Here is an 11,180-nt window from a genome sequence, read left to right as displayed (position 1 = left end):
CCCCCCCCCCCCCCCCCCCCCCCAAACAAAAAAAACATACAACCCCGACCCTACTCTGCTTCCCACAGTTTCAAAACTTGATTGAACCGATGCCTGTGAGTCAATATCAGAAACTGCCGAGGAGCACAGAAACAGCGACGAGATGGTATCATACCAGTGGAAGCGGGTTTGTGTCAGGGACTTCTTGCCATACTCTTTGGCCAGGATCTTGGCCGGGTCACGCGGGACTTTGACGACAATTCCTTCAAATGTCGTATCTTGTAGCGGGTATAGATCTTCCCTCTGTGGCTCAATGCCGTCAGCTCCGGATTCGTCCATTTCAAACCCGCAGATGGGACTTCCGGGGGAAGCTGAGGGGAGGGGAAGAGAGAGAAGGTGAGCGGCCTGGAGCCCCGCCAGAGAGGGGGAGGGGGGAGGAGCAGTGGATGTGGTCGTTGTACATACCAGGTATCCATGGCCATCTTTGGAGAAGAAAATCCCCTGGTCGAACGGAGTATGGTCCGTCTTGCCCGAGCTGACATGGATGGCCGTGATGTCGATGGACTTGCCATTCGTGGTGTCGATCCAGCGACCGTCGATTTTGTTGGCCACGTCCTGCGTCGACGCGATGGCATAATGTGGGTTGATGTCGAGAAGGTATGTCCTGGGCCTGTCCTCCCCGGCCACCGGGTAGAGGTACTCGGTCATGTTGTGTGCAACAGCCAATCCAGCCAGAGTCTCTATCGACATCTGCACGTCGATGTCGTTGTCCCAGGGCAGAAACTTTTGGTTCCAGAACCACCCCAGCAAGGTCCCGTGGGCGATCCACGTCTCGGCCTGAAGCTGCCTCATGGTCGCGGCGTACGACTCCATCAGCCCGAAAAGCGACCTCTTGGTCTCCTCGATGCCCGGGGGCTGGGACGGCGCAAATCTCGAGTCACAGTGGCTGATGGCCCCGAAGCTGTGCGTATGGTATTCGAAATTGATTTCTGAAAAGTATTGAAACGTGCCTGGCATGGGCGGCAAGGCGCGTGGCGACGAGAAGACATCCCACAGGTGCAGAGTATAGAGGAGGAGTGTCAAGGCACCGACCGCATAAACAAGGGATTTTCTGCTGTACCGCATGGTCATGGACTTTTGCTTCATATTATGTAGAGAGATAGGATCGAGAGACAGAGAGAGGGAGGAGAAGAGAGTTTTGAACAGGTAAATAGTTGAGCAAACATGCAAACAAAAGGGTTCGATTTTACTTTTCATTTCTGCCTCACTTTTTTTGCAGATTGTCACGACGATAACTTCACTTTTTTGCGGTTCGCCGCAGCAGCCACAGGCTCCGGGATCGAGAACCGCCTTACCATACTTGAACGACCCGACAAAAGGGGTGGAGGGGGAAACATGTCAAAATATGCAAGGGGATGAACGAAGGGCGAAGGGCACATGGTTAGAAACTCTTTGGGGGAAAGATATCAAGGGTCTCTCATCTGTCTCAAGACCATGGATCAATAAATGGGGAACTAGCATCACTTGGCAATTGCGGCATTTTGAATGGTTCCACGCACAGTAGCGCATCTCAGAGTTTTCTCCACAAAGTTGCTTATCCGGAGTTGAGATTGGGTGAGACGAGTCAATCGCCTGAGCTTGAAAGGACTAAGATATGATAGGGGTCTCTCTCTTTATGTCTCTCTTTATGCTATACAGATATTTTAGATATAAAATCTCATGTGCTAAGCGTACACAATATGTACATAGGTCATTCATTCATCATCCATTCATTTGCGCATTTCCCCCGGTCCTTGATTTTCCTCCACCACCATTCCAGCATAGCCGTTGTGCACAATTATCCTCACAGTTCTTCTTAAGAGGGATCTTCCCTTCAAATCTCCTGCTCTCGCCAGGTTGGGCTGAGCGGTTGAACTCCGCAACGCAAGCGACACCATCTGAAGCATACCGTCCCAGAGCCGTGTGCTTTGCCTTGTCCTTGCTAACTCCACGATCAAATATGTTGAGACGACTGCGCAATACAGGCCCAGAGACAGTAAAGACAACAAACGACCGATCGAGAGGGCCTCAGCAGAGCGCAATCCATAGCCATAGCCGAGAATGGACGTGACAAAGGCGAACTTGTGCGCGTCGGGGACAGACTCGAGCTTAGAAAGGTTACCCCACGACATCGAAGCCAGGTTCTGCTCGGGAATCCCAGTGCCGATATCTGCTTCTGACCCAATCCAAGCCATGCCTTCAGCCACAAGCACAGCCAGAATCGCCTCAATCTTCGCTTGCGTGTGCTCCCTTGTAGCCGGCACAGACCCAGCCGAGTAGAACATGTCGAAAACGGTTTGATTCTCGACGCCGTCAACCACTGGATTCAATGCTGAACTCCACGATGGATCGATTTTGATCCGGGTGCCAGAATAGGTGCTACCTTCTGCGTTTGGCTCGAAAAACGAGGCAGGGTAGCCATCGACCACGAATGGCGAGCCTAAAAAGGTAGTGGCAACACTTGATCTCGCCCAATCAGCCTGGATGCTGCATGCATACACGACTGGGTCGGTGCCATTTTCGGGCTTAGATAGTTGTAGAAGGGCTCCGGCAGATATTTGGCTGGCTGGATGGTTACCGACTTCAACCAGTTGAAAATGCTGCGGCGAGAGCGGACCAGGAGAAATTCCCCCTTGATTATCTCCTGCTTGTACATTGAGGTTCTCGGCCATACTTGGAAAATGAACCTCGTCAATGTTCTGAACAAGTTCGCACGAGGTTCGCACAACGGGCTGAAGAACCGGAATCGCCCATGTAATGTCTTTGTAGATGCAGAACCCATGTCCTCGATGGCATTCCACATGATTATTGGCAAACCATAGTAGTCGGATGCCGTTCACTTTGTTAGCTGCCCAGACTGGCTGGACTGTGACTGAAGTATACTGTGGCTGGAATAGGTTGAACGGTCCCCGAAATCGTGTGCGTAATGTTCGAGCTGTGCGACTGGCAGGCAGACCGACCAGCTCAGGCATACCCTGGTAATTCCCAAAATCCACCTGACCCCAGAAGGAGAAGAGGTTTGTGGTCAACGAGGACCATGTCCTGTTGGGTGTGCAATCCAACCACAGCTGCGTGCACTGCATGTTCGGCATTGAGTTTTGATCGAGAACCAATGGGAACAGTCTATCACTGGAAACGTTCAGCGGGACGGTTATCTGTCCAGCGGGCCAGTCCTGAAGGTTGGGAGCCATTGCCGTTGCCGATGCAGGTCCCACGATGATACCCAGGACTGTGAAAACAATGGCTAGAAAAAGAAAGACGCTTTTACCCCGGAAAGGGGCTCGCAGGGCTGTCCGGAACTCGAGGGACCATAGATAGGAGATGTCGCCGAACCGATCTCCGGCCGAGAGAGTGCAAAGTGGAAGGCCAGAGGACGCGACAAGGTGGTCCAGCACAAATGACCAGAGGATATTGCCGAGAGAAGCAAGCATGAGCAGCTCGTGGACTTTTGCCGTGATTTGCAATGCCAACATCTTCGTGCCATCCTGATTGATATTGCCCTGAAGCTCTTTGCCGATGTAGAATTGCGAAAGATTAAGTCCGATCAAGAGCGATGAGGCCAACAAAGTGAACAAGTGCAATATGACAGAGGGATCTGGTAGTCGGATGAAGCACAATTTGCTCAAGAAACTTCGCCATAGATTGGTGCTCAAAAAATATAGATCTGGCTGCACTTGGTCAGTCCCAACACTGCCGACATTCAAGGGAATGCACTTACTGAGGTCAGCATCGGGACATTCTTCAGGCGACTTGCCATTGCTGTGATCTTGTCACGTACAAAACTCAGTGGGGGAAAACCACCGTTGAGTGGCTACTGATTGACAAAAGGCGTGTTGAAGAGCGAGCAGACAAAGCAAGGCAACCAACGACGCCTAAATGCAGTAGAACACAGGAAAGCATCATGGAGGACATGAGGGCAGAATACGCAGGTACTTGGCCATGTAGGATTGTGGAATTGGGCAAGGAAGTAAAACGCAGGCAGCAGCAAGGTCTTGGAGCGTCCAGGTCTAACAGTGGCACCTTGCTGGGTGCGACGAGATCGGCGGCCATGTCCCTGGGTCACAATCCACTGGCCGGGGCATCAAGGTGTCTTGAATGGCTGGACTCGCTATTTTTGCTGTTTGAAAGTGTCCATCTCCTGTCTCGAAGAACCATCATCCCCTGTCCTGCAGTTCTCAGCGTCGAAGCGCTAACGAGTTCGAGGTACATAAAGGCCAAGGAGGCGCTTCTCTGGCGCCTATCCTCCCTGTTGAAAAGGACCAAATCCCCGAACGATGGCGCACCAATCTGAAACTGGTGTGTAGCTGAGAGGCAGGGGAAAGTGGTCGTTTGGGGGCTAGCTTAACCTGCGTAGTGTGGCTCTTGAAGAGTGCTGCATTGTGTATCGCTCAGGTTAGAGCAGGCTTCGCTTGCCGACTAGAGGAAAGGATATAGGCGATATGGAGAGATTAATTCTGCTACAGAGCCTCGAAAGGTAATGTTCTCCGGTTGGGTGTCTATTAGGAACAGGACCAAAGAGACCTGCTGAGAAGATATGCATGAGTAATGCCACTTGCACAGAAGTTGTGGGGGAAACCAATAAGACCTTTTACCGCTGAACAGGAATCGAACGAACCCTCACTACTAATTACTACCAACGAATCTCTTCTGATGAGTAAACACCAAGTCACTCGTCCCCTGGCTTCATTTCTAAGTTTCATATGTAAGTCCATGAACCACTGCCCAACTTCTTACCTAATTAGTTACCCAGTAACTGCTCTCTACCGACAACGAAGACGACCAAACAATGACGAATAAGTCGAGTGGCTTAGTGGGTACCTGGTGCCCGGAGTACAAGCGAGCGTGGGTCCCGGGCAGGCGGGCAAATCCCCCCTCCCCTCCTTCCTTTTCTCGCGTGGTGGTAAGTAAGATCGTGGAGGGGGGGAGGGGGATAGATTTCCAAAAGACTCCAGAAAATCAAATAAGAGTTTGGGAGCGGAAAGGGAAAGGGTTAGCGATGATGTGATTGACCGACGAAGGAACGACAAATTCACACACACATACGTACCTAGGTAGTATATAAACACCCGTTAAGCCGCAACACAACGCCGCTTCCCACCTCTAGACTTGGTGACCGAGGACATCCATTTTACACATAAACCAACAGATCACCATAACACAATGGCCTCAGCGACACAGGTCAAATCTCTCAGGGAGATGCTCGGCGCTCCGGCCGCCACAGCCTCCCCAAGCGACAGCACGTTGATCATCATTGATGCGCAGAATGAGTATGTCTGAAGAGTCCATTGCTGCTACCGAAATACCCTTCAAACACATCCTCGGCTCGCGTTCTTCTCCCTGTCTGATCCTGACTTTGGCTCAGGTACGCCCAAGGCAACCTCAAGACAGTCAACGTCGATCAGACGCGAAAGGCCATTGCCTCGCTGCTGGAGAAATACCGTGCTGCGGGAGATGGGAAAAACATCGTTCACGTCGTCCACAAGACTCCAGAGGGCGCTCCAATATTCACTCCCAACACCCCTCTGGCAGAGGAATTCGACGAGTTGAAAGCCCGGCCGGGAGAAAAGGTGATCGAGAAACAAGCCATCTCCAGCTTTACCGGCACGGACTTGCATGAGTACTTGACGAGTCTAGGGGAGAGGGGGAAGAAGACGGTTCTGACGGGCTACATGGCACATGTTTGTGTGAGCACCACGGCCCGAGCAGGCAATGACCTGGGATACAACGTCGTGTTGGCCAGCGACGCCATCGGCGATCGAGATGTAAGTCTCTCTTGACCGTTTGAAACCCTTTGCCGGCAAGACCAAACACGTGTCTGAGGAGGACAATGTCTTTGGTCTTGTACTTGTGCTTCGTGACATAGCACCTCCTTTTTACCACAGACCGATACAAGGTTCTAACTTTTTGATAGATTCCTGGATTTGGCGGTGCCGAGTTGACCGAAGCAACATTGAAGGAGCTAAACGATGCTTTTGGAACAGTTACCAAAAGCGCAGAGATCAAGTAGTTCAGGTATGAAGTAATAGACCTTCTCACTCGGTCTGGACTTGCTCGTACGTGTCATCGTTTCCGCGCCACCACATCACAGATCCGTGGAATGGGAAGTTTTTGAGGTCCAACTCAGGCAGGACTGCGTGCTCATAGTCCCTCTTGAACTTGCTTATTGACTCCCTGTCGCCTTGAAGCGAGTGGTCGAAAGACCTGTGCAGCCAAATCCGTGGAGCGCGGGATATAATCTGGCTCTCGACCTCTTGTTCCGCAGCCGGCGAGTAGGCGAACGAATTCCGATCAAGCAGCTCGAATCCTTTCGGGTGGTCAACTTTCGTGACGTCCAAGCTGGCGAGAAAGAGGACGTCGAGATCATTGTAGTACGGTTCCTGGGCATAAACCTGCGGCACATGGCCCTGCAGTCGTTCTATGGTCCTGACCACGGTCCGGAAAGCCGCCAGCTGGAAATATGCCGACTCGTGCCTGTCGACCCAGTGGACCGCGTCGCCGCAGAAGCTGCCCGTCCCGAACAGAGCACAGTTGGCAATGTGATATTCCCCGCCACCAGTAGTCAGGATCCTTTCTCTCAGCATCTGCTCGACGCTCCTGCATAGGTCCGTGTCTTGCCATCTCGTCTCGATCTTGGCAAACTGCGCGCGCATACCCTCCAGCGAGGACCCCTGGGAGGCCGGCATTGGAAGCGGGAGGGATGCGCCTACGGCGACACTCGAAGTAGAGACCTGGCCCGACTCGCCCTGGGTCTGATTCTGCGGCGCGACCGTCAGAGGCGTCGAAGAGCTGGTCGTGATCCTCGTCCAGCCATCTTGGTCCACGATTTCCCTCCTCTTGTTGCTGTGGGGATTGTTTTTCTTGCGGCTTGTGTGAGGCATTTTCTCCCCCCGAGTTCACGTCCACGAGTCGAACCTCAAGGAGGGGTTATGATAGGAGCAGCAGTCTAGTGAGCAGCAAAGAGGGAGCGAGGAGTGAGGGAAATCGTGGGGAGAACGCGGGATGGAGCAGCTAGAAGAATGCTGCATACGGTACGAGGTACATTTGACTGCCTATGCCACGCAGGCATTTTCAAGGGTAATTTTTGGCCTCACGCAAGGAATTACCTGCAGTTGCAGGATATTCTATTCATACCAAATGTATTTACTTTGAACCCCGAATTGTGTGAAATTGTCGGGGCCTGTTCCCGAAGATCAACCGGTTAGTGGTTGCCAGCATGCCCTGTAGCACTCCTCCACCTGCTGCGGTTAGTGTTCAGACTACCTGGATGTTCTCCCCCCATCTCACAACCACTGCTTGTTGCCATGATGGGACACAAAAGAGCCACCATGTTCTTCCGCATTGAAATCGTGCATCACCTTTACGCAGGCCTCGGCCGACTCCAGAGGAGTCAGAGGGCCTGGCCAATCTGGAACCATCTTTCTGAGGTCCTGTATCACTGAAGGAGGCTCCTGTGTTCCCTCCCAGGTCGCGACCACGCCGGGCGACAGCGCAAAGAACAGAATACCTTCCTTCTTGTACTTTGCATTGTATTTGCAGATGGCCATGTTTACCGCAGCCTTGCTGATGGTGTAAGGCGCGTCGGTGGAGATCCCCGAGTTGACGAGGTCGGGATCAGCCATCCCACTGGAGATCACGACCACTTTCTTTTGGGTCCCCTTCTTGATGAGCGGAAGGAAGACGTTGATGACGTGGATCACTCCCACGACATTGACGTTGAACGAGTCAACGAGAGCTTTATCCAGAGCTTCGGGCGAGTCTTCAAAGTCATCGAGACTTTTGCCCTGGCTTGTGTGGTCGATATAGGCCGCATTGTTGATTAGATAGTCAAGGGAACCGCCAGTGATGTGTGCCACTTTTTCTCTGGCCGCCAACAGCGACTTGAGATCGACGACTTCGGCCTGGATCATGGTAACGTTCTTGAGGCCATCTGCAGCAACCGACTTGTCTGCGGCTTCTTTATTTCGGACAATGCCGACAATTGTATTTTCTGGATTTTTGGCCAGAAACTTCACGAACCCATACTGTAGAGAATTAGCAGAGCTTGGTTGAATGCGTCGGTGGCGGGCTTACCCCAAGGCCACGGTTGGCGCCTGTCACGAGATAAGATGGCATTTTAACCTTGATGATGTTTCAGCAGCTGTGTTCTGTGGTGTCTGTTCTCGTCAGATGTGGTATTGATGAGATATTGCTGAGGTCGCTGATTGATGGTTTCCGTCAACAACGACATGGCGATTTCACTCAATATATAGACGGCTCTGTCCCTCTAAGTTTCTATTTACCTTTTCCTATTTGTAAGCCATGGTCATTTACAACATATTGTTTGCAAGCAACACGGCAATGGTCGGTGTTGCACTCGTCCGGAAGCATTCAAATTGGCTTACTTGAGCCATTCTCAAGGAGAACAGCGAGAAGCGGACGAAAGGACATGGCAGGCGACGGATGGGACTGTTCTGGTACTCGGAATCCCGGCTGAATGGTTCGAATTCAACGGACTATATGAACGAGTTCTGTTGATCAAGATGGACGTTGAACGCGAGGCTGAAGGAGGCGGTTCAGTGAGAGCATGTTATAAGTTAGCCTTGCCAGAGTGGAACAAGGACATTCCAAGAACAGACCAAGAGTAGCAAAGTCGGACTTGGGGGTAAGCCTAGTGTTGACCAATTAGGTGGTAGCAAGTGTAAGGAACATTTGGCTACACAAAGCACCCAGCAAAGTGCTTAGGCCCCCAGTTACATAAGTTAGCAAAGCCGTGGTCCGAAGTAAGAGTAAGACCTAAGACAAGCTGTTTGTCCGCTCGCGAATTCCGATTGACTGGTGGCGTGCGCGTTTCCATAAGTGGCTTGACAAGGTGACTGCTTGATGTTACCTCTCCTGATTTGCTCAGTGCTGAGCAATTTGTGCAGCCGCCTGAGTACTTGGAGATGATTATTGAGATGATTATTTCCGCTCGTTTGTTGAAGGGGGGTGACAGTGAAGGTGGCAAGGTAGGCACGGGCACAGCGGGGAAGGAAGACCAGCGCAGTGCAGGTGAAGTGACTGCAAGTGTGGATGTGGTGGAACCAACAACTGCATCCCCCCTTTATCCTTGTCACATCTCGGCGCTTAACGCAGCTTCCGCAGTTACTTTCTAGCCAGACTCGGGCAGCATCCGTCCACCACCAACCCACCTAATCCTCCTTCTGGCCAATTGATCCCCGCACATGGACTTTCACTACCTGGTGCTCTTTCGTGCCTCGGGTCGAATCAGATGCGCCATCACAGCTGCTCTAGACCTTCAACCCTGTTTCCTGCCTTTTCACACTCTCCGAAAAGTGCCACCCGTGCTCACAAACCACTCACAGCTCGCCATGCAGACAACTCTCATATCCCGAGTGCCCAGAATGCCCAGTCACGGCGTTTCCAAGCTTCATCTCTGGGCGGTTGACCGTCTGGCCTAATCATGCCCTGCAGTACCCCATCTCCTCCCAGCGACAGGGGATCAGACCTAAATAACAACCCAATGCGCTCGTTATCATGGCCTCTCGACGGACTTCCATCTCGACAAAGCTCCCCACCTGCGACCTTGTTGGCCTTACCTTTCAAATTTTCCCTCGACCACATCGGCCACCAAGTCAGCAACTCGTGAAGACCACTTGACTGTGACATCTTCGTCTCGACACCGTTCATATTGCAGTCCGAGGAAGGCCGCCGACGTCAAACAGAGAGGTCTTGTTGTTGTCAGGATGCCTTGCAGAACGGCACTTACTCTCCTCTCGCTTGTCAGCCTAATCTCTGCGCACACAGTCATTACATATCCTGGCTGGAGAGGCGACAATTTGGTGTCGAATGGCACGACGGTAGAGACAAATGGTCTTGGACAATATGCGATTGGAGACTCCGTGGAACAGCAGGATTACCTTTATCCCTATGGAATGCAGTGGATGTATCCATGTATGTGTTACCCGTCAAATTTTCGACCGCATTCCCGAGAGTCACTGACCTGACTGATTTTTGCAGGCGGCGGTATGCCAACTTCTCAAAATCGCACCAAATGGCCAGTAAAAGGCGGCGCGGTCGCCTTTCAGCCTGGCTGGTTCCAAGGCCACGGAACAGCCTTCATTTACATCAACCTTGGTCTGGGGACAACCCCTCAAAATATGTCCAACGTTATGCTAAGCGGGGTTCAAATCATCGGGCCTAGCAAAGATCCATACCCAGGAAGTTTCTGCTTCCCCCAGGTTCCTCTCCCAGCCAACATCACAGTCAACGTTGGAGATAATGCAACGATCCAGCTCATTGAGACTGCTGTCCATGGTGCCGCGCTATATAACTGTGTCGACATAACCTTTGCTGACCCCGAGGACGTCCCGGAAGTTAATGCCAGCAACTGCTTCAACTCGAGTCAGATTACGAGCGACCTGATCTTCACGACATCCGCACTGGCGTCTGACTCGATAGAGTTGTCAAGCAGCCGGTTCGGGTATTTGAGCACTGCGCTCGCCGTGGCTCTTGGTCTGCTACTGCTATGACTATGATGAGAGAGTTGTGTAAAACGATATATTGGATATGACGAATAGGCTCGGGTGGGACTGACCTAAGGGCTTCCGGCCTTGACAGGATCGCCCCAGAGCGAGACAAAAATCTCCTATCCACCCACCTATGTTCTACAGCATTGGAGTTGGCATTGAAGGTCGATACCGCCAGTCGCCCAGATCACGACCTCGGCTCGGAGGAAGATGCCACCCAAGACTGCGACAACAGACGAGTAAAGCGATGCCATTTCCTACACCTTACCGCACCCAGAAGGCGGAATTTCCCTGGATTGGGCTGTTTGGTCACAGCGAGACACCATTGCATAGAGATTGCGGGAGTTTTTTTGGTTTCCTCTTGGCCCACGACGCAATGAAACCATACGCCGCTTCGCGTCCATTTCGACGCGTCGAGTTTTTGTGGATGAACACTTGAAGCATGTATTTTTTCATGTCTAGCCATGTCGAAAAGAATGAGGGGCCAGACAACGGTCGTGTCTGGAGCTATAAGGCCTCCTGTCTGCCTGGTGTTGGGGAAAGGAACGCGCCAATGTCGAGATCAACGCATTGCACAAAGCAAGCAATTCGAAGTCTCTTTAATTACCCTGTAGAGTTACTTCTCAATTTCAGCTCATGATTTGACGAAGCCAATAC

General features: G+C 52.0%; 6 protein-coding genes across 6 annotated transcripts; 2 read left to right on the top strand and 4 right to left on the bottom strand.

The window, feature by feature from the left end:
* Positions 1 to 50: 50 nt before the first annotated feature.
* Positions 51 to 1,125, bottom strand: Z517_11069 (uncharacterized protein; the record flags this gene model as incomplete). The annotated part of the gene is made up of 3 exons (XM_013424677.1): positions 51 to 93; positions 155 to 282; positions 445 to 1,125. The coding sequence occupies 3 exons, from the start codon at positions 1,123 to 1,125 to the stop codon at positions 51 to 53; spliced, it is 852 nt and encodes a 283-aa protein (XP_013280131.1).
* Positions 1,126 to 1,748: 623 nt separating this feature from the next.
* Z517_11068 (uncharacterized protein) lies at positions 1,749 to 3,775 on the bottom strand (the record flags this gene model as incomplete). Its single annotated transcript, XM_013424676.1, has 2 exons — positions 1,749 to 3,686; positions 3,737 to 3,775. The coding sequence occupies 2 exons, from the start codon at positions 3,773 to 3,775 to the stop codon at positions 1,749 to 1,751; spliced, it is 1,977 nt and encodes a 658-aa protein (XP_013280130.1).
* A 1,403-nt stretch (positions 3,776 to 5,178) lies between these two features.
* Positions 5,179 to 6,025, top strand: Z517_11067 (uncharacterized protein; the record flags this gene model as incomplete). Its single annotated transcript, XM_013424675.1, has 3 exons — positions 5,179 to 5,285; positions 5,381 to 5,780; positions 5,930 to 6,025. The coding sequence occupies 3 exons, from the start codon at positions 5,179 to 5,181 to the stop codon at positions 6,023 to 6,025; spliced, it is 603 nt and encodes a 200-aa protein (XP_013280129.1).
* A 25-nt stretch (positions 6,026 to 6,050) lies between these two features.
* Positions 6,051 to 6,896, bottom strand: Z517_11066 (uncharacterized protein; the record flags this gene model as incomplete). The annotated part of the gene is made up of 1 exon (XM_013424674.1): positions 6,051 to 6,896. The coding sequence occupies one exon, from the start codon at positions 6,894 to 6,896 to the stop codon at positions 6,051 to 6,053; it is 846 nt and encodes a 281-aa protein (XP_013280128.1).
* Positions 6,897 to 7,298: 402 nt separating this feature from the next.
* Z517_11065 (uncharacterized protein) lies at positions 7,299 to 8,130 on the bottom strand (the record flags this gene model as incomplete). Its single annotated transcript, XM_013424673.1, has 2 exons — positions 7,299 to 8,039; positions 8,089 to 8,130. 2 exons carry the CDS (start codon positions 8,128 to 8,130, stop codon positions 7,299 to 7,301), a joined length of 783 nt encoding a protein of 260 aa, XP_013280127.1.
* A 1,610-nt stretch (positions 8,131 to 9,740) lies between these two features.
* Z517_11064 (uncharacterized protein) lies at positions 9,741 to 10,526 on the top strand (the record flags this gene model as incomplete). The annotated part of the gene is made up of 2 exons (XM_013424672.1): positions 9,741 to 9,948; positions 10,015 to 10,526. 2 exons carry the CDS (start codon positions 9,741 to 9,743, stop codon positions 10,524 to 10,526), a joined length of 720 nt encoding a protein of 239 aa, XP_013280126.1.
* Between the last annotated feature and the right edge of the window lie 654 nt (positions 10,527 to 11,180).

This window comes from Fonsecaea pedrosoi, assembly GCF_000835455.1.
Source record: "Fonsecaea pedrosoi CBS 271.37 unplaced genomic scaffold supercont1.7, whole genome shotgun sequence".
NCBI lineage: Eukaryota > Fungi > Ascomycota > Eurotiomycetes > Chaetothyriales > Herpotrichiellaceae > Fonsecaea > Fonsecaea pedrosoi.
Note: the sequence above shows the minus strand (reverse complement) of the source record. Positions and strands in the feature narration are given on the sequence as shown.